This window comes from Mizuhopecten yessoensis, unplaced genomic scaffold, assembly GCF_002113885.1.
Source record: "Mizuhopecten yessoensis strain PY_sf001 unplaced genomic scaffold, ASM211388v2 scaffold917, whole genome shotgun sequence".
NCBI classification, from domain to species: Eukaryota; Metazoa; Mollusca; class Bivalvia; order Pectinida; family Pectinidae; genus Mizuhopecten; species Mizuhopecten yessoensis.
The window spans coordinates 171,911-194,061 of NW_018403786.1; the positions used below are offsets into that span (position 1 = coordinate 171,911).

The window sequence follows — 22,151 nt, forward strand, 5'->3', positions numbered from 1 at the left end:
ATGTCATTTAAAGCATATCTGCCAATTTGACCCGGCTCCTCAGCCCCTCTATTTGTATAACTTTTTATCCCCATGGGGCCAAATCTGCTCAGTAATTTTGGAGGTGATGTTTTATGCAAAAGTTGACCAACAGCAGAAGGAAGACAGATAAAGCACCACAACATAAGCTTGCACTGATACTATGTACCAGGTGAGCCAGTCAATAATGGTCAGTCTGTGGAGATTTGAGTATCGCCAATCTTGTCATTGTCAATTTTAAAATTAAAAGGTTGTGATATTTTAATGTATTGTTATGAAACCAGCATGCAGGTGCAGGTAGATACCTTCCTCAGAATACTGACCAATGTATAGTTCAGCTCCAGCTAACACAATGTGAAACTGATTAACAAATGAGAGAAAGACAAAATCCCTGTTCGTGTAACTTTATTATAGGTTTCTGTACATATACAAAAATGTTCCAGGTCAAAATATTGACTCGCAGAATATGTACATTGATGGGTGATTTCTAGGACAAAAATTACGTTTGTCCTCAAAAGTAACGTCACTTTATATAGTATTTATGAATTTATTAAATGCACAACAACCTAGATATCCCTTGCGTATAATATAAACTTCACTTATTAGTACATCCTATTGTCTATGTAATATCACTGATACCATACTCAGTACACATCACAGTCTTTAACCAGTAGATGCTAAAATGTCGGTGAAATATGTACGTAAATTCAAAATTTTGGAGGTAAAAAATCCATATCTGTCACATGGAATTTTTTCTATATCTCCTTGTTTTGATTGTTAAAAAGCTGAAAGTTAATTTTCTTTGTTTCCAATCTTGGTTTGATTACAGATGTATTAAATCTGACAAGCCCATTGTCTCCATTTCCGTAAATAAACACTTTCCCCGACTAAAATTTCCATTATTGAGTGACATCAAATTGTAAATACTTAAGTCCTAAATATTAATTTTCAATATGCTATCCACATGTGGACTGTAAAAGATATTCCACAATTGAAATGTTACTTAAAGCTACAAAAGTGCATTCAATACATGCATAAATAAAATTGGTATACATATTTAAATATGATGGAAAATGTATTCTTAAATTAAGTATGACAAGAGATGATATTTATGAGTGAAAATGAGCATCATCTAATGTGTACAAGTAGCTACGTATACACTATCATACAAAAAATTGTATGATTTGGAAACAACTTCCACTGAAAAACAAATCTTACTGTTTCTTTAATAACGGTAATATCCTCGGCCAGATAGAACCTAATGGTAACAAACAGTTCTTTACATAATACAACATTTTATGTACATTGTTACTAGGTATGTACAGGATGTATAAAAATAGTGTTAAAAAGACGAATATGTGTGCTATACATTTATACAGTGAAAACAAGTACATCTACAATGTATACCATGCATAAAATTACATTTATTCAATGAATATGTGGCGATCACTTGCACAGCACTTTCATTTTCCCTATAAAATATTAAGTACCATTCACACCAGCTAATATACTTCAACACATGTATCCGGTAAAAACCTAGTATCTTTATACCTGTGATTCTACCAGATGGTTTAATTTAAACAGGGGTTAGAACACTTTATTGCTCTATAATTTACAAGTTTTAATTATTATTTTCTTATTTTTTTTATATATTCATCTCAATTCTCTGAGAAGTAATTATACTTAAACCTTTTGTACCTTTTACATAATAAAGAATTATTTCTGAAATCAAGAAGAAACTGTTTTTATTCTTTCTCTTTTTTTTCCATTCTAGAAGATTAACGAGGAAAAAAGTTTACTTGTATCTTCATGCAATTCAGTTATAAAAATGAGTGCTTAAATGTTAAGTATGGTATCCCTGCAGAACAGTTCACACAAATAGCCGTAACAAATTTAACGTCATTTTACAATAACAAAGAACACAACCAAAATTTCAAATAGGACCATACAAACGAAGATAAAATCATTTCTGGTTATAGTAAAAGATGTATAGCTCATGTATAGGTGGACAGATCAGCTGTGTGGACGCAATGATTCCATGTCATCATAAACAGGTACAACGTCATCATATCTAGTTTTACCTAAACACTAGTACTTCACTGTGGTATTCAGACGCCTGGTATCCCACAGGGGTATTTAGATACTGGTACTGGTAAATAATTGTACCCTGCAGACACTCATAGTTGATATGGTCAATATGTATACTTAGTTTTGAAAGTTATAGTCACCCAAAACTGTTGCTCCACTTCATAATATATGTAAGTCACTATCTTCAAAATTTGAAGAAACTGCAACTTTAGCTTGAAACAAAATCATTATCAATATGAAGTCATGTTATTCCAACAATTTGTGACTTTGAGGACAATATTAGCAATGAGTATTTTGTAAAAGAATTTTTAAGCAAAGCTAAAACTGTTTTTTTATTTCATCTCATAATTATTTCGAAAGGATGACATTAGTCATTTTCATTCAAAGTACAAGCCTGCAAGCAGATTTTGAAAAAAAATCATTACTTACCGGTAGTATGTTTTATAGTAAATACTGAATTTATTTTACTAGCCCTGATAAAAATATACTACCCCTAGCTGTGAGGCTAGTGGAAATGGACGCCTGTGCAATAATTAACTAGATAATTACCACTGGTTTTGGTTTGGTCTCAATTACTACTGTACTTACACCTTAAGCACTCCTTAGTTATCTCAAAGTCTCTATTCTAGACATGATATGATGAAAATATATTCTACTAAAATCTACACAGTCATAGCGGATATGTACACTGACAAGTATTTGGTATATACATGTACATACCATCACTAACACTACTGCGATGGTGGACCATGGCAAGAATCAGATTTTATCACAAAACCAGTGACAACGCAGTATCACCGACATCACAAGCGGCCAGACATCTTAAAAAATAACTTAACTGGCAGTATGTGTATTGTGGTCCTACACACTGAGAATCTAGCTACTAATCTTCACAACTAACTACCAAAACTTGATTGACCAAAACAAGTGAGTGATTTGTAGAACAACGCATCAATAATTTCAAAATATTGTAAGATCACAGACATTACATGTTTATTACACTCAACGCTCAACTACAAAACTCAAAAATCCTAAAATGTGTTTCATCTCCAAGTTGTGCAAGCGTGTGATTCTCTACAAGATAATCAGCTTTTCATCTACTGATGGATGGTGGTGTTATAATGTGACAATCTGCATGTAATGGCGATCGGTCTCCAACAACAATTTACAGACAAACTCTCTATGATCATCATCTCATAGTCATTATATAGATAACGCTTCCATTACAATAATGTCGCACATATAACTAAAATTAGTATCAATCTGTATGTTATATTTGTTTAGATTATCAGTTAGATGAATCAGTTAGATAAAACACATTCTAGAAATTTAACCTAAAAAGATACTAAATACTGGCTCTGCATCATCAATTTATATAATTATAACTTCATGTATACAAATATGATGGATCACATTTTCATTACAACCGTTGACAAAAAATAAAAATATCAATTGTTCTGTGAAAGACTTCTAGTTTCTCCATCTCTTGTTCATAGCCTAGCCTGGTCAAAGGGTTCTTGGCAACATGCGAAAGAATTTTTTTTAATAACAAATTAAATGTTAGAACTTTCAGACAGCGCAATGCATGTATGTACCACACATGTGTATTAAATTAACTAATATTAGACAATAACATTGTTCTATTTATTTTGTAGACCAGATTATGCAAAGTGTATTTAAATTTTGGGATGTTTTCAAAACTAAATATTCCATAGAATGACTTGATTATTTTATGACACGAGGCATATGAAAGAAGCATACTACAAATGAACTTTGTATTCAACAGTTAAGATACTTGGGTATTCAGTACTTATTACTGACAATAAATACATTTTTCTTATACTTTCTTTCTGATCAATTAATTTACCTTTAAGATTGTAGCCAATTTCAAGCAATACCCCAAGAGACATTTCTTGCATAGATCTATTTATGACAATGAAAAGGAAATAATTATTAATATAATCCAGATCAATACTACATAAAGGCAGATAGATTTTACACATATCACTAGGTATTTCATATGTAGTTTTTACTGTTTACTTTAAAAAAAATCTACAATAGTTACTGACAGACCTTTAGTGAAATAGCTTTGGACAGCTTTGTAAGTCTACAATAGTTACTGACAGACCTTTAGTGAAATAGCTTTGGACAGCTTTGTAAATCTACAATAGTTACTTTTTATCTCACCATCCAATAAAACCTTGACCATTTATAAAAAAAAGATATTGATATGTTAGTATAACACTTAACAAATGCATAGAGAAACCAACTTCTATCACAATAAGATTTTGCAAAATAAATATAACAACTTGTAAACTTCTAAACTGAATTTCTGCTATCCTAGGCTTAAGTGATTGAGCCCAGAATACTGTTACCTAAAAAGGAAAAGCAATAATTTGTTTTTTCTTTTCATATTAATGTCATGTCAGTCTGAAACTCAATTCAACAGAAGTAATATGTCGCTTTTTTTTATCAATTTTGTTGATTACATTCAGGTTTTTGAGACTTATGACAGACACACCTGTTGGACAACATGAGTCGGATCTACCTATGCTGAGCTTCAAAAATCATTCTGGTGCTGAAATAAGTTGATTAGAAATTAATAGATACACTCTTTTCATTTCAATCTACAACCATACCAAAATAAACTGGATATATGTATATAAATATATTACATATGATAATCTACAAGTGTGATATGTTTAAGAGTATATAGAAACAGTTTGTTGAAATGTATCACTAACCAATATATGCTATGCTCAACAATCTTTTTTTTCCACCACAATGTTAAACCAAGCTGCCAGGTACGACTAAGTGAACTAATATGACTGTTATTTCCACTCCGGTTCCCTAAACAGACAATTGTTTTGTCACTTACCAATTTGTGAACAATCCAAAACCATTATCATCAACCAAAACAATGAAGCATTGTGCTATGCAAGCTACACAAAAGATCAACCAAAATATGTTTAGTTACATTATAACAAAATTGCTTAGCTCTGTCACCTCACAATGTACCGATGAATCTTGTGTGACAATCTAACTTTATTAAAAAATGACTATTGTTTAACCTTTGAACTATCTTTTTTAAATGCATCCTCCTGATAAACTTAGCCACTTCCCTATAAATTAAATGAAGACAAAATAAGCAGAGCATCTTTTTCCAATTAAAACCTTAAAATACAATTAAACATATGTATCTGATCATCAAAAGTAATGTGGTAGTATTATTACATGTATTTAAGTAAACACGGTCACAAGAACCCATAGTTGAAGATGTTACATTCTGTTAAAGCTATTTCTAGTATACATGGTTTCCCACAAGTATCAAATTATGGGTAGATTAAATCTCTGATGTCCAGTTATAGACACCTACCTTTGCTAGCTCTTGAACAAAATTAAATTTTAGTCTTAAAAATTATACTTCATTAGTTAAAGAGACTTGTTTCAAACCTAATTAACCACAGTTGTGCATGCTACCAATAATATGTCCTGTTCTAGTTAAATGGTGCATTAATATTGTAAAGATATAACTTATTGTAACAAATCTTGTTAGTTTTTCTTAATTCTTAAAAATAAAATCTGCATTACCTCCCTTTGATTAGGTAATATTTTACTCAATGCACTATTACACAGTTGTAATCTTTCACAAATATATAATCCATTCTTATTAATCAATTCCATGTTCTTTAATGACCAGAGGTTTCTTATGACTTTCCTCTTTCTCTATTCAATCAAATTCTTCATAAGAATAGAACATCTCTCTCAGAGTCTCGGTTTCGCCTTCATAGACAATAAGTTCAAATCCACAGCCCTCGTCTTTCTTATATTCCTGTAAATCTGGGGATCCTTGTTCCCCTCATGTGTACTGAATGTGTAACTGATCTTCTGCTAGCAACAAAAGCCTGTTTTTCTTTGGAGTAAATATAAACATCCGGAGATCAAAGTGAAAGCTTGTATGGGGCCTTCCACTTTTAGCACATTTGGGCTATGTGCCACTCAATTCACATCAATGTTTCCTCTACGGCAGCTTCAGACTTAATCCAGCTACTCGTCACAGATTATCCAGTCAAGCCGTCACAGACTGCTTCTGTGCGAGAATTTTAAGCCAGCCATCAGGGACTTTACTCCCAGAAGATGGTGTAGGCCTTGACAATGCCTGGTTTCTATGACTGCGACTCCTCAGTAATTTTGGTACTGCTTTCCTCCTTGATAATTGTTGTAGAACATCTGCTCATCCCGTAGATCTAAATTTCTCCTCCCAAGGTAAGGTGAACTTTGACCTATTGGACCATTGGCCATCGGAACTCCCTGATTTGTATACCTACCAGCCATTGGGTTGTTGGGATCTGCAATGTAAAAATATATGTTATTGCAAGCACTGTTAAGTTGATTAGGTTATAGATTATATATGTTTATCTTAAAATTATCAACTGGCGCATTTTCCTAAATGTTCATTTCTGATTGATCAATAATGATGATGTAAAAATGATACGCACAATTGCATTATAGTCATGTATAAACAAACTTATAACAGTTAGTATATGAAAATTCTTTGTTTTTCATATGAAATTAAAAGGAATTACTTTTTTCTGCAAAGTGCACACAGACTGAATATGCAGCATCACCAGAATAAAGCCTTGGGTCATTCTTTCAGTATTCGGTATTACTGGCTGTGTATTACTGGTTTTTCTTACTTACTTTACAGATTAACTTCCTCAATGTACTAACCTAACCACTCTGAAATCTTATTTATAATACAAACATGACATAATAACATGTCAACAAGAGCTGATGGTAAACACCATCTGTAAAAATATTCAAAGATCCTGTATGGTAATAACCCATAAATTGTCTCTGTCGCCAAGAGACTACGACCGTTTGAGTGGTGGATCAAAAGCTAATTAACGCAGAAGACCTCACAGCCTGTCGGAGCTTTTAACTTTGATCAGACCTACCAAAGCTAGGAGGGAGTTTGCCTGTCCTCTTCACAAATAGTCGGACTTTAGGACCTCCGTTTTGGATGATATCGATTGCCTCAGAATGGGTCATACTCTCCGTTCTACAGTTATTAATCTCTAGTATTTGATCTCCAACCTAAAATAAATGATAGAGAAGTTTAAAGATCGTTTACAAATTTATTACTTTGATAAATTTATTAATCACTTCAGCAATAAACATTGTCAATTAATCAGAAATTTAATATACCTTCTAAAGAGTAATTAAGCCTTTATTGCATATAGTGTTATTTGTTATGTGAAAACGAAAACATATTTAGGAACAAAACAGTGCAGCATTGTGAAACATCTAGTCTCCCAACACAAGCATTTATCATTGAACAAAACTTACTCTTAATCTTCCATCAACATCAGCCGATCCTCCCTCAGCTATCCTCAGTACAAATAACGGCATACTGTTGAACTCTCGTCCACCTCTGATTGAGAAACCGAACCCTCGTGACCCTCGGGGTAGTTCCACTGTGTACAGTTCCTCATCATCTGGACTCTGTGGGATCAAAACATAACAAATGTTAACAGATTCAGTCTTGGCTTGCTTTCTGGGATATGTCATATTTGTTAAAATTGTATTTTTTTTTTTTTAGCAGATTAACCATTTCACCCCTTTGTAACTTTAGTAAACTCTACCATGCATTGATCTGGATGAGTCTATTTTGGTCTTCAGTGGTGAGAAGGTTAAAGAGCTTCAACAGTCTTGACCAACTAATGCACTATGTCAGATACATCTCACTATTAGTGAAATACTGCATTCAAGTTAAAAATGATTCACAACCACAAGTCTTGATCAGATTGATGTGCATCAACACAAGAGGCCCAAGGGCCTTAGCGGTCACCTGAGTTATATCACAGGTACTGGTAGCTTTATTTTATTGTTTAGATGTGATGTGGAAATCAGCATGTTAACTAAGTGAAATACAATACTTGTCAAGTCATCAATGGATAAGAATTTGAAAATATTGGTAAATATTCCCTTTGGGGCCCCGCCCTAGCCCCTGGGAATGGGGCAGGAATCCCAATTTTAGAAAAGTAATACTCTCATTCACCCAAGATGATTCTGATTAAGTTTGAGTAATTTTCTGCTGAAAATGGATAAAATATATACCGAAAAGTGTTATTTCCCTATATAAACTATATTAAACTTTACCCCCTCCCTAAGGGAGAACGGTTAGCTTGGGGGGTCCTGAAATTTACAATTTAAATAAAGCCCCTGATGAAAATGAATGTAGTACCTCTGAGTCGGGAAGTGAAAAATTTGGAAATATTGGTTAATTTTCCCTTTGGGGGCCCGCCCAGGCCCCAGGGGTCCGGGTAGGATTCTCAATTTTACAATTTGAAACCGTCTTCCTCCAAGGATAATTCTCACCAAGTAAAAATAATTTCCTACAGAAAGTTGTCAAAATATACCCAAAAGTGTTATTTCCCTATATAAACTATGGTAACTTTACCCCCTCCCCAAGGGAGAACGGATAGATTGGCGGTCCTGAAATTTACAATTTAAGTAAAGCCCCTGATGATCTTTCTTTCCACGTTGAGAAAATCACTGTAGTACCTCTCAGTCTGGAGAAGAAGATTTTTGAAATATTGGTTAATTTTCCCTTTGGGGCCCCGCCCTGGCCCCAGGGGTCGGGGTAGGAATCTCAATTTTACAATTTGAAACCATCTACCTCCAAGGATAATTCTCACCAAGTAAAAATAATTTCCTACAGAAAGTTGTCAAAATATACCCAAAAGTGTTATTTCCCTATATAAACTATAGTAAACTTTACCCCCTCCCCAAGGGAGAACGGATAGCTCGGGGGTCCTGAAATTTACAATTTAAGTAAAGCCCCTGATGATCTTTCTTTCCACGTAGAGAAAATCACTGTAGTACCTCTGAGTCTGGAGAAGAAGATTTTTGAAATATTGATTAATTTTCCCTTTGGGGCCCCGCCCTGGCCCCAGGGGTCGGGGTAGGAATCTCAATTTTACAATTTGAAACCATCTACCTCCAAGGATAATTCTCACCAAGTAAAAATAATTTCCTACAGAAAGTTGTCAAAATATACCCAAAAGTGTTATTTCCCTATATAAACTATAGTAAACTTTACCCCCTCCCCAAGGGAGAACGGATAGCTCGGGGGTCCTGAAATTTACAATTTAAGTAAAGCCCCTGATGATCTTTCTTTCCACGCAGAGAAAATGAGTGTAGTACCTCTGAGTCTGAAGAAGAAGATTTTTGAAATATTGGTTAATTTTTCCTTTCGGGCCCCGCCCTGGCCCCAGGGGTTGGGGTAGGAATCCCAATTTTACAATTTTGAAGCCTCATCTACCAAGGATGATTCTGACCAAGTTTGAAAAAATCCATCCACTGGTTCTTGAGAAGAAGTTAAAAATGTAAAAGTTTACGCACGAGCAAAGCTCAGGTGACCTAATCAGGTGACCTAAAAATGCATAGCAAGCATTTTTTCAAGTACCTGTTGGAGGAAAATTTTACTTTTCTCAGGGCTTGTTTTTATTACATACCTGTTGGTTAGGAAAGTTACGTTGTCTTGCAAGGTCTTTCAACTTCTCAGCTGGGGGAGGGTTTCTGTAAGGACAATGTACACGTTTATTTTCCATCAGTATATCATTAACAAACTACATAGGGTTGGGGGAGGGTTTGTTAAGGATATGATACTTATGCATGCATCTCCTTTTCAAGACTTTTGCACTTATAAGTCAAATATCTTTTATATGTGGTAAGTTGTACTCAATCTATTAATTTGATAGGTGTGTCATAATATTGCTGATTAAAAATTTGTCAAGAAGTTCAAGGCAAAATGCCTCATTTTTTTTTATATTTACACATATTTTATTGCCATAATACAACTGGATTGGGCACAAGTTATACAACTTATATCAAGCCATTTCCATGCGCATGCATTAGTTGATTTCTTTAAAGAACCTTTTTTTATGGAAAATCGAAGTAAAATAAATATCTGTGGACAGCGAAATAAAGGATTAGGAATAGAATTTCTAATATCGAAATAATTAAGTAAATAAGTAAAAATAATTTGATTTTCGTTATCTTCTGTATTTGCCATATATTTCAAATTTCAAATTTCATTATAATTACCTACCTTCGTAATTCATTTTCACCAACAGCAGGAAAGGCCATAGCATTTACCATAGAACCCTGTGAACTCTGGAAAAAAATCAATGTGAAATTAGTTAGAGTTCACTTCTTTTTTGTCTACCACTACTCCTTATATATCCTGAGGAATAAGGACAGGTGTAGTAGACAGGTATAAGAGCTAGGATAGTAGAATACAGAGTTCATTATTATATGTTATTAGAACACATGACAACTGTTCATAAGCCATGTCCTGTATTATACTGGGACACATAACAAATGATGAAGATATCCCCTTTTATGCGGAACAACCGGATAGTCCGTTTTTCAATGTAACAATTTCAGGTATAAAACCGGGCAGACCTGCAAATGTTTATGCAGCCCTTGTAATGCTTTATCAAGGCTCACATGAAAGCAGCATAAAACTACTAGGTCTGACCTTATTTCATAAACAAACAACTCTGAAAGCAGCCCTTGTGACTTGAATGAAACTTACTCTTTGTGATGTTGATGCTGTACTTGAGTTATCATCTGAAACAGGATTGATAGAAAATATTAAATTAATAAAACATGTTTAGGGCCACATTTATGTTTTATTTTCAATCTAAAAAGGATTCAAATTAAAGTCATATTGGAAATGTTTTGTGGCATTCTTGACATTTCAACTGTTTTCTTTATCAAATGGATGACCATGACCTTATCCTGTGTATATACCAAAAGGAACAGTGACCTTAATATCAACATGTACACGGTGGGGAACACAGTGACCTTGACCCCTAACCAGTGGGCCTCCTCATTCAAAGTTAACCTGATCCTTACTCTGTGGTGATCTCAAACTCAGCATGACCCTTATCCTACGATGACCCCAAACTCAACACGACACTAACCCTTACCCTGTGATGACCCTAAACTCAGCATGACCCTGACCCTTACCCTGTGTTAACCCAATACTCAGCTTAACCTTGACCATTACCCTGTGATGACCATAAACTCACCATGACCCTGACCCTTACCCTGTGATGACCCAAAACTCAACATGACCCTGGCCCTTACCCTGTGGTGACCCCACGGTGAGAGTGACAGCCAGACCGGCCTCCTTGATGATATTGACAATGTCCTCATGATGCATGTGAGAGATATCCACATTGTTGACCGCCAGGATGCGATCTCCGACGTGTAACTGGCCACATCTCTCCGCAGGACTATTCTCTAAGATACGACCTGTAAAGACATTCAAAACTATAAATGTACTCTGAGCTTTATCATTGGTACATCTCATTTGATTTAGAATGATGATGATGATGATGATGATGATGATTGGATGTTGATTCAAGTAAAAAAAAATATCAAAATATGAAAAACTCAAAATCCTTTCCCTATACTTAACATGGTATTTCCATGCCTCTTATGCACTGAATTTAACTTGATATGCCTAGACTGTATATTTAGGTACATTAAATGCTAGATTTTGTATGAAATAGACCAAATTGCATGATGTCTCACTTTCAACTAAATTAACATAACATTTATATATGACTGTTAATGATTAATACAAGTACACTACTATATATTTGGGAGTTAAGTATATATATATAAATACACATTATGTAATACATTCAATATATTTAGGGTGTATTATTTATATATGACTACATTCATTCACTATATTAAGGGGCAGATAACTCCACTTTTGATATATATTATTGTCATTGACTACAACCATACACAAGCATTCCAGATCATAACACACTTATTATTTCTGTGACAGTCATGTACTCTAAAGATGGTGCAAGTACAGGTATACAATATCATGCATTTTCATTCTTTTTATTCAGTTTATTTCTAATTTCTAAATGCATATATAACAATGTTTTTTTTATATTAATCCACAACCTCATCCAACTGCATTTATCAATTATTTTAATCAACCTAATCCAAATTCATTTGTAATTTTTTTTTAAAATATCTACTACCATAACAAATGCAGAAGAATTATTAACAAAAATACTTGACGAACATAATAACTTTTGACATACTTCATTTTCATGTACTTTAGAATAACAATGCTTATAAAAGTGATTTTGCACATACAAATATGTAGGGTCAGAGGTGCGTTTTCACATCAGGTCTACATAGGGAGGGGAAAGCACGAAGCAGAGTTACATTTTGAGGACATGTGCTAGATGAGTTGGGACTGGTGTCGGGACTAGGAGGGCTGGTGTCAGCTATTACAAGTGTAGTGCTCACACTGTCAAAACAAACACATCGTGACTTTACATTGAGATCCAATATGTCATCAGCTGATATTGTGTTACAGTTAGACGAAGCCCCTCAACTACAGGTTTATTTAGGATTCTATCTATAAACAATGGCAACTTATTAGTTATAGTTAATCCTTTGTTTAATCTTTTTAAGTCTGCTTAAGTTGATTCTGAAGTTCGTAGGTCGTCTCAAAGCGGTTCAGGACTTTGCAACCAGCCAATATCTTTCTCAACTCCCTGGGGAGCATACAGCCGGCTGCCATTTCAGTGCTCACAGCTAGCATTCTACAATTCCAGCACTGCCCAACCATGTACTCATTTACAGCTGAGTAGACTGGAACAAGCGGAGTAAAGTATCTTGTTCAAAGATACAACACAGTGCCTTCGGTCACAAGCCCGGTATCCTATCACTCGACAACCATGCCTCCACGGATTTGAGTCCTATTTGAATGACTCTGCTGCTAACAACCACAGAAAGCTGGGAATAAATATCTCAAGAGCAAGAAAGTCTAGTGCTTTAACCATCAGATCAGGCCTTATTGATATAACTTAAATGGAAATTTCTACCAATATTACATATACAAGAAATGCTTGACAAGTGTTAGATTTCATTTTTAAAATTAACAGGTGTTTTTTTTAACAAATAAATATCTAATACACCTGTTACTTCAAATTATAGTCATAGCTTTAAAACACTTCATTTTAAATTGTTGCTTATAGATTATGTTTACTAAATGATATATATTGTTAATTGTGCATGTGTACAAATTTATTTTTGATTATTGCTTTGGTTACCAGGGATGTGAGGGCAACTATCCTCCAAACAGAACACAATTAATTTAACAGAGGTTGGGGTTACTTTATACCATTCTTTTCTGTAGGGTTACGTACTACCGTAAACATTTAATGAAATGGAGCTTTCAACAGAACAGTGTGTTTTTTAAGACATTTACAACATTGTCAACATCATTTAATCAGAATTAAGGAGCTACTCCTAACCATATATTTGTAGATCAACCTCAACCATCTCCCTTAACTGATGAAGAATGAATTGGATTCATTATGAAGCATGTATGGATCAGTGTTCCTGTAAACACTAGTGGTGAAAGCATGAAATACAATACACAATATACTGCAATACTCAAACATCTACAGGTATCAATTCTAGGAAACAGGACAAATCATAATCCCGTTATAATTGGGAAGGTTTCTCCTGGAGATGTTTTGAATAACTCCAGGATATGGGAAGTTTTGTGACCATCAATTTTCAATGTACAGCAGGTAACAACTCCAGAATGTCAACTAAAGTTAAATATCATTACAGGATTCAATCTGGTCTTGTATTGCATTATACTGGTACACTGACATCTCATACACCACTAGTGGATCAAGAATTATGATGGTGGCAGCTTGAAATCGTTCAGGAAACACAATTGGATGATACAACATTCAATGGCTACAATAAGCATGACACATTCCGTAAACTGACCAATCAGGGAAGGTGTAACAAATCATATCAATATGGGGGGATGCAGACAGTAAAATGAGCAATTTCTCACCAATCCATGGGTATTGATTTTTTCTATCTAACCAGTCCTTAACTACCCCTGTGTCTGAAATAATTAACCAATGAAATGTTAAAAAGATCTTAAATAAGTTAAAAGGAACACAAATCCAGAATTTTCTTCTAGGGCACCAGGAACCCTATTTGAACAATAATGACACCTACAACACATCAAGGTCTGAATATGCACTTTCTGATCTTGGAAAAAAAGGGTCTTTCTTTTCTTATCAAGTAGTTGTGTACCCATTATGAGAGAGGTCATAAATATCAAAAGTTGACAGACAGACAAATGACCATGGCAATAGTTGAAACTAACGAATGGAACTTTCCATATCTATTGATAGCAGCATTAGCATTTTTAATATATGGATAAGACAAGAAAACATTCTCATTCTAGCACATTCTGATTCATGGTTTACATGCACTTAACAATAACAAACAAAAACACAAAAAGATCCAATGGGCCTGTATCGCTCACTTGTCACTTTTGACTAGAACTATGTAACATTTTCTTAGTTCAATTTTTACACCTAGATATATCTCTTACATGTATATAGATGAACCCAATATATTTGTAAGTTTGGTTTTATAGGTAAGGACGTATATTTTCGATGGCCATGCTACAACTACATATAATGGTCAACATCTATGAGATTACTCAATGCAACTAGTATGCTCACAAGAAAGAAGTGAGCTTTGATTTTTGCGACTTACTACTGGTGTGAAAAAGTAAAACTCTACAAATGTGTTGACAAATAGACACTCTTCAATACCAACTACCTATTTACGAAAGTGGGAGAGGAGATATGTAAAAAAAAAATGAAAACAAACTTTTTCCAAAATATTGTTAGTAAAGATAGCCACCCACAGAATTTTGAATAAAATGAAGATAACTTTTACTACACACAACAGGCCCCAAATTTATTTCAATTTGAACCCAGAAATAGAGAGCCTGTTAATCTTGTGTACAAAATCTACATGGTACATTTAAGATTGGGCGTGGACTAGTCACAATTAACTCTTTCATTCTGAATTTTATTTGATCATAAACTTACATCTATATTTAATTTGGATTCAGCTGCTGAATATTTCATAAAAAAAATATCTGCAGGAATTCCCATCTGCTGGAGGATAAACTACAATTTCCGCTGATTTCTTCAGTTCTATTTATTTTCGCAATCTTAGATAAAAATTACGAAGGGCTTCTTATGACAGTATGTTGCATTCTGTAATACTTCCATCATCTCAAATCAAAACGAGAGGTCTAGCTAAGAGAAATAGAGGAAAGCCACCGACATCTATAGAACAATGGTTAAACCAAATCATAGGTACATGGTATAAAGAGAAACATTTCAGGGTTTAATATCAAATAATAATACCAATGTTTAAGTATACAAGAGTCTATAGTGTAACAAATTAAAAGCAAATAAAATAGACCAATGATTATGTGCATGAATCGTGCAATATAAAAAATTCAAAATACATGTACAACAAACAAGACCAGAGTTCGTCACAGATATTTCTGTATTTTTAGAATGTAATACAATATAAAGATCTCAACAGATTACTTGGTCTAACAGACCCCTATTATGATGATGCCCCTGGAAAAATCTTTCTCTACAGCTAACTATCATAATGGACTCATTTTATAATACATTTTATTATTACAATGTTACCTCCCAAAAATCATGAATAATCTGTAATTATTCACTTTTTTATATTTTTTATATGAATATTGAATATTGTACACGAGAATTGAATACTGTAAAAAAAACTTCACAACACAATATTAGGTACTCCGCAGTTTGTTTTCGGCAGGAATCATTGTCTACATCATTTCTCTAAACGTTTTGTCAAGATTCCTGCCCCCTCCCCCCGACCCACTCTACTGTGACGAACCCTAGGACCTGTGACAACCAAAACTATACCAAGCCTGTGAGTGACACGTACCGATGAACTCACCTATGGTCGACCCTGACTTGGTTACGGATGAAATGATAACAAAACCAAACCCCTCTGTTTGTCGTCGAGTAACTGTCACCTCATACGGGTAGCCGTCCGCCACGTTACCATGGTGATCGCCTATGAAATAAGTAACATCAACAAGGGTGTTTGGGGTTAGAAATAGGCAATGAAGACAAAAGAAAATATTTCTTCAATGATTTTTTTTTTTAACAATCTCTCATGAATTCATGAAATTGTGTAACATCAGAGATTGACAGTACATCAATATTATTAACAATGACTGGCTATCATTGAATACTTTATTGGTACCTACCACCAGGGGGAGCCATATGTCTCCGCACACTCAGAGACACACGTCCACCACTGCCGGCCCGGCTCATCAGTTGCACCACCTGGTGGTGAGAACAGTTCACCACACAGAAGTTGTCCACATGAGTAATTTCGTCACCGGTGTGTAACCTTCCATCCACATCAGCTGCTCCACCCGGCACGATATGTCCAACTGACACCTGAGGTGAGATAGGTGCTATGTTTATCAGTAGGAATCCAAGATGGCATTTCTATTGAACTGCATTAGATAGGGGTGGGCTTATTTACAGGCATGGGTTTATTGCCTGATAAATAAAGTCAGCTCAAAAGTACAGAGCGGCGACAAATACTTAATAACAAGGTGCGACTTTTTTGGCTTGTAACAGCATAGTTTACATAACAAATGAACACATGGAGGTTAAATTATCTATTCAAACAGCAGGAAGCAAATCTGTGGATTCACCCCTCTTCATTATGAGGTAAATAACTTTCACTTACCTGAGACCCTTCTTCTGTTCCTCCAATAATTCTGAAACCAAATCCAGTTTCCTGGCGTTGTAACGTCACTGTAAAAACCATACAACCACTGTCCTCATTAGGAAACCTTGGTGGTATCCTCGGTGATTGATTGAGGGAAGCTTGGCTGTTGAATGAGGAACTAGAGTGTAGAAACTTTCTAGGCACCCTCATGATGTTACTAGGGGAGGGCTCAACCTCTTCGAAGGAGGTACTCTGCCGTGGTGGGCGTCCTGCACCCATCCCTGGAGAGAAATTGTTCATGCCATTCCCAAATGGTCGATTGTCGAAAGTATCGTGAAGATTGTCGCCCCTTCGTTGCACTGGGGGAGAACCAGGATAATCCATAGAACTGTGATGTCCCCACTGTGGCCTCTGGTGACCAGAGTAACCCCCCTGTCTAGATGTCCCATTAATACCCACTGAATTGTGATTGCGTGACCCATGCATCAGGAAGTCAAGGTTTCCCCCATAGGACATCCCCGGGTTTGGGGTTTTACTCCTCATGTCCTGAGCAGTGGGTGTCTTAGGTCTATTCGAATCTCCTCTGTAGTCAGCTTGTCTACTATTGAACATTTCCGGCCCAGGTGTTCGACTACGTAACATGCCTGGTTTAACAGGGTCCCCACGATCGAACCGATCCCCTCCTTGGTGGTTAAAATTTGTGTTGTGCATAGTGTGATTCGGTCTCATGCCCTCCTGTCGACTGTGTGGTCGTTGATGTTCGTTTCTTATTTGGTCGTGTCGTGGTCCCGGTGGGGGACGTGAGTTAAAGTCGTAGCTCCCAGAATTACTATAAAACTCGGAGGAGGACCTAGACTGATTAAGTTCCACACCTTGATTCCCAAAGTCCCGTGAATTATCATCATTTGAATGAACACGATTTTGCATTTCTGATAATGGATGACGACTATCAATGGTTGGTTTATTTCGATTATCAATGCTAGGTCCCATAGTCCTTGTAGGCGTTTTGGGCCGGTTATCGTTCATTGAAGGAGTTTTCGGTCGCCCATCGTAATGTGTTGGCGTTTTTGGACGTGTCGACGAATCCACTTCGTCTCTATTTTCTGTAACATACACACAAAGAAAGGGTTCCTTACTGATGTCAATGCATCGCACATTCAAACACACAGATGATTTTTTATCCATAACTGTTGAAATTTACTAGCACCTAAAGATAATGAACAATTTTTAAAACCATTTATCCATTCGTTCAACCACATCCGACTCCATCGTGACCTAAGCTGCCAGAGGCATACCAGCAGAAATAATTTGTGCTGCTATTGGAACTTTCTCCAAGGCCGGCACATGACACACACATGATCAGCATACAGATACACCAAACAGTCATCAACAAGTACACAGGTAAAACGGGTTAAGGCATCATGATCAAATGAAAACATGTTAAAATCATCAGGTTTCCACAGGTTGTGGAGCAGACATTGTTATCGCCGTTATGATTAGTTCGGCAAGAGCTGAATTGATTTCTACATTTTTGCAACGCTGCTAGGTATTGTGGCCTATCAGCTTATAAAGATACTGGGAAGGTTTATCGGAATAATGACTTATGACTTTATACATATACATCAACTCCTCATCCAAGCATCACAGCATGATGGATAAAATGAATTCACAGTAAAGAAGCCTGGTGACATGAAGGTTGAACATTAAAAGGTGTGCAAAAATGACCTTCAAGGGTCAAATCACCAAGCACTTACACCTCCCTAATCCCTGCATGCAAGTCAAGCTATAAAAGGCACAACCAGCACTGACTGTGTGCTGTTTTGTTACTTATTTACACTAATGGTACCTAACAGAGACATGAGATATCAAATGACTTCACTATAAGAAGGTTCAGAGGTACGGCTGATGGCTAAATACACATACAGGGGAGACTCACCATTACTGAAAGCTTAGCTTGCATTCTTTTACAAGCAAGGCATAGAGTGAGGTGTATCAAGTTCAGGGACATAATTATAAGATGTAATACTACCTGGTAGAGTTTCATGTAGACCCTATTCCATCTACAATACTACATATTACATCACGGAATTGTAACTGGTCTATGATACTGAATCATGTTGGTGAAAACTGTTCTTACCTTTTTCTACATGGTTCTCATCCCCACTGGTAATATTTTTGTGATTTTTACCTGGAATTGAAAATGAGCAATCAATAGTGTGAACGGCTTAAATTTCAAATTCATAAACATTACTTTTATTAAATTCTCCAGTTTCTTATAAAAGTGTACAAAATTAACATTTTCTTCTTGAATTAACACTAGGCAATGCATGTAAGACTGTACCTGCTCCCAATGAAATTAGTGTTACTGATTCAAACAATCTTCAATAAATAGTAATAGTGACCTTGGCTTCAACCATGTAACCCTGAAACAAAAAGCATTCTCATACGTGACTTTTGTATAAAGCTTGATGGAAATCAATTAAGAAATGAAGTGGCTAGAGTATTGTCATTCAATTGTTTGTCGAGTTTCTGTAAATAACATGTTTGTCAAGTTTCTGTAAATAACAACAGTGACCTCAGCCTTGCCCTTAGAACCCTGAAATACAAACTCATTCAAGGTATTCTCATGCTTGACCCTTGTATAAAGCTTGATCAAAATCAGTGAAGAAATGAATTTGCTAGAGTGATTTCACTGAATTGGTTGACAAATTTTTGTAAATAATAAGTGACATTTGCCGTGACCTTTGAACCCTGACATACAAAAATCGTTCGAGGTACTCTCATACCTGACCTTTGCATAAAGTTTTATCAAAATCTGTTAGGAAATGAAGAAGCTAGATCTATAGAGTAATGACACTGAATTGGAGACAGAAATTGCTAGCACTATATATACACCCCTGATAAAATGGCAGAGGCAATTATAAAGGACACAGGTGTGAATGCCTGCCAACTGTGATGAGAGGGAAATATGACAATCATGGAAGTATTGTCTTACAGAAGCATGTCCTTGTTAGTTTGTTGTACACAAAACAATGGTGTACAAAGCACCTTATTGATTTTCTCCAAAGGCAATCTCGTTACCCGACTTCACCTGTACAAGATTAAAACCTGTGTACTCATTTGTCATAAAGCTTAAAGCCAGATCTTCCATGTTGTTATTTTTTAATCCTAACTCAGCTGCCAACATGATGATAATCAGATAAGTATGCATAGGTCCAACAATGCAATCAAATTGAGCTTAGGTTATAAGACAGAAGGAAATCTAAATTAAGTTGGGATCCATGTAAAGATGTATATGCTTATAGAGATGGAATCTCAATCATTTCCATTTTATGACCCTGGGATTATCCCGAGGAGTGGGGCCAGACCCTGGAGGTAATCCCAGTACCCCCTTCTGGGACCATTTTCCTATTATGACCAAAGGACTACCAATCCTGGTAGCAATGATGTTTTCATCACTTCATGCCAACTATGTATGTTTGTGATTATATAATGAGGATCTGGACTCTTAAGGCTTCAGGGATTGCACTAAATTTATATTTATATATACACATGATAGCTTCAACTCAGTGATGCTTCAGCTTCAGACCAAATATTGCAACAATCTGTCAGTTGAATTATTAACACCCGGCCACCCCTGAAAAAAAAATCAAAACAATCTGAACTACATATTTGCCAGTCCCAACTGATGCCATCAACCTACCAACATTAAAACATAAGACTAGAAGCTTACCTATCATGTTAGGGTCCCCTCCATTCTCAAAGAAGTACGCTCCTGGTTGAGAAGTGGTGGAGGAACCATCCTCTGGTGATCTCGTCTGCAAAGTACATTTATCTATTAGCATGCTGCTGTAGTGACGTAAAGTAATAAGTTACTGTCCTATTGGTAACATGACAACGTAGATAGTGTATACCATTCTGTGTTGTAGTGACGTAAAGTAACAAGTTACTGTCCTATTGGTAACATGACAACATAGGTAGTGTATACCATTCTGTGTATTAGTGACGTAGAGTAACAAGTTACTGTCCTATTGGTAACATAACAACATAGGTAGTGTATATCATTCTGTGTATTAGTGACGTAAAGTAACAAGTTACTGTCCTATTGGTAACATCACAACATAGGTAGTGTATATCATTCTGTGTATTAGTGACGTAAAATAATAAGTTACTGTCCTATTGGTAACATGATAACATAGGTAGTGTATACCATTGGGTTGTAGTGACGTAAAGTAACAAGTAACTGTCCTATTGGTAACATCACAACATAGTTAGTGTATATCATTCTGTGTATTAGTGAAGTAAAATAATAAGTTACTGTCCCATTGGTAACATGATAACATAGTATAGTGGATATCATTCTGTGTTGTAGTGACGGAAAGAAACAAGTTACTGTCCTATTGGTAATATGACAACATAGGTAGTGTATCCCATTCTGTATAACAAGTGTTTAGTGACGTAAAATAATAAGTTTCTGTCCTATTGGTAACATGATAACAGAGTATAGTGTATATCATTCTGTGTTGGAGTGACGTAAAGTAACAAGTTTCTGTCCTATTGGTAACATGATAACATAGTATAGTGGATATCATTCTGTGTTGTAGTGACGGAAAGAAACAAGTTACTGTCCTATTGGTAAAATGACAACATAGGTAGTGTATCCCATTCTGTATAACAAGTGTTTAGTGACGTAAAATAATAAGTTACTGACCTATTGGTAACATGATAACATAGTATAGTGGATATCATTCTGTGTTGTAGTGACGTAAAGTAACAAGTTGCTGTCCTATTGGTAACATGACAACATAGGTAGTGTATACCATTCTGTATAACAAGTGTTTGATAAAGTCTGAATCCTTAAGATATTAGTATTCACACACAAGTCTTTTACATGTCATATCAACGTCGAATGGACACAAAACATGCACTGCTGTGTATCGTCCGATTGTCAACTGTTTTTGGAGCGAAATTGAAGTATGAAGGTCAGCAAGGTAAAATTAATGAATTATTGAATGATCTTTTTTCATCATCTAACATATATTTCACCCGAAATAAACAACACATAAATTAATACACATGGTTTACCAAGAGTTTGTATTATGTACTTACTGGTTTAATAGGTTTTTTACTTTTCATTGGTAACCCTGGAAAAAAAAAATATATATGTATACATATTAATGCTACTGTACCATCATTATTTAACTGACAAATATGATTTAAGTAAAATAAATAAGAAATGCTACAAAAAATTTGCCATCAGTAACAATCTTCAATGTATAAATTTAAATTAATTTTACTTTTAACAGTTCATCTACAAATAGCAATGAAATCCTTGAACCAAAAGAGGAAATTGATAA

General features: G+C 35.3%; 1 protein-coding gene across 10 annotated transcripts in view; it reads right to left on the minus strand.

Annotated features, from left to right (window-relative positions):
* Nucleotides 1-406: 406 nt before the first annotated feature.
* The window catches only part of LOC110454501 (membrane-associated guanylate kinase, WW and PDZ domain-containing protein 3-like), an 82,652-nt gene continuing 60,907 nt past the window's right edge, over nt 407-22,151 (minus strand). For 6 of the 10 annotated variants that reach the window (XM_021504058.1, XM_021504067.1, XM_021504039.1 and 3 more), the window contains 14 exons: nt 21,904-21,938; nt 20,528-20,612; nt 18,932-18,982; nt 16,813-17,897; nt 16,319-16,514; nt 15,991-16,122; nt 14,036-14,089; nt 11,269-11,436; nt 10,712-10,746; nt 10,223-10,287; nt 9,627-9,690; nt 7,456-7,611; nt 7,065-7,203; nt 407-6,455 (listed from right to left, as the gene is read on the minus strand). In XM_021504058.1, coding sequence (XP_021359733.1) covers nt 6,289-6,455; nt 7,065-7,203; nt 7,456-7,611; nt 9,627-9,690; nt 10,223-10,287; nt 10,712-10,746; nt 11,269-11,436; nt 14,036-14,089; nt 15,991-16,122; nt 16,319-16,514; nt 16,813-17,897; nt 18,932-18,982; nt 20,528-20,612; nt 21,904-21,938 — 2,432 coding nt within the window. In that variant the 3' untranslated portion in view covers nt 407-6,288. The remainder of the gene's footprint in view (nt 6,456-7,064; nt 7,204-7,455; nt 7,612-9,626; nt 9,691-10,222; nt 10,288-10,711; nt 10,747-11,268; nt 11,437-14,035; nt 14,090-15,990; nt 16,123-16,318; nt 16,515-16,812; nt 17,898-18,931; nt 18,983-20,527; nt 20,613-21,903; nt 21,939-22,151) is intronic. The other 4 variants (XM_021504091.1, XM_021504070.1, XM_021504030.1 and 1 more) reach the window with 3 other exon arrangements.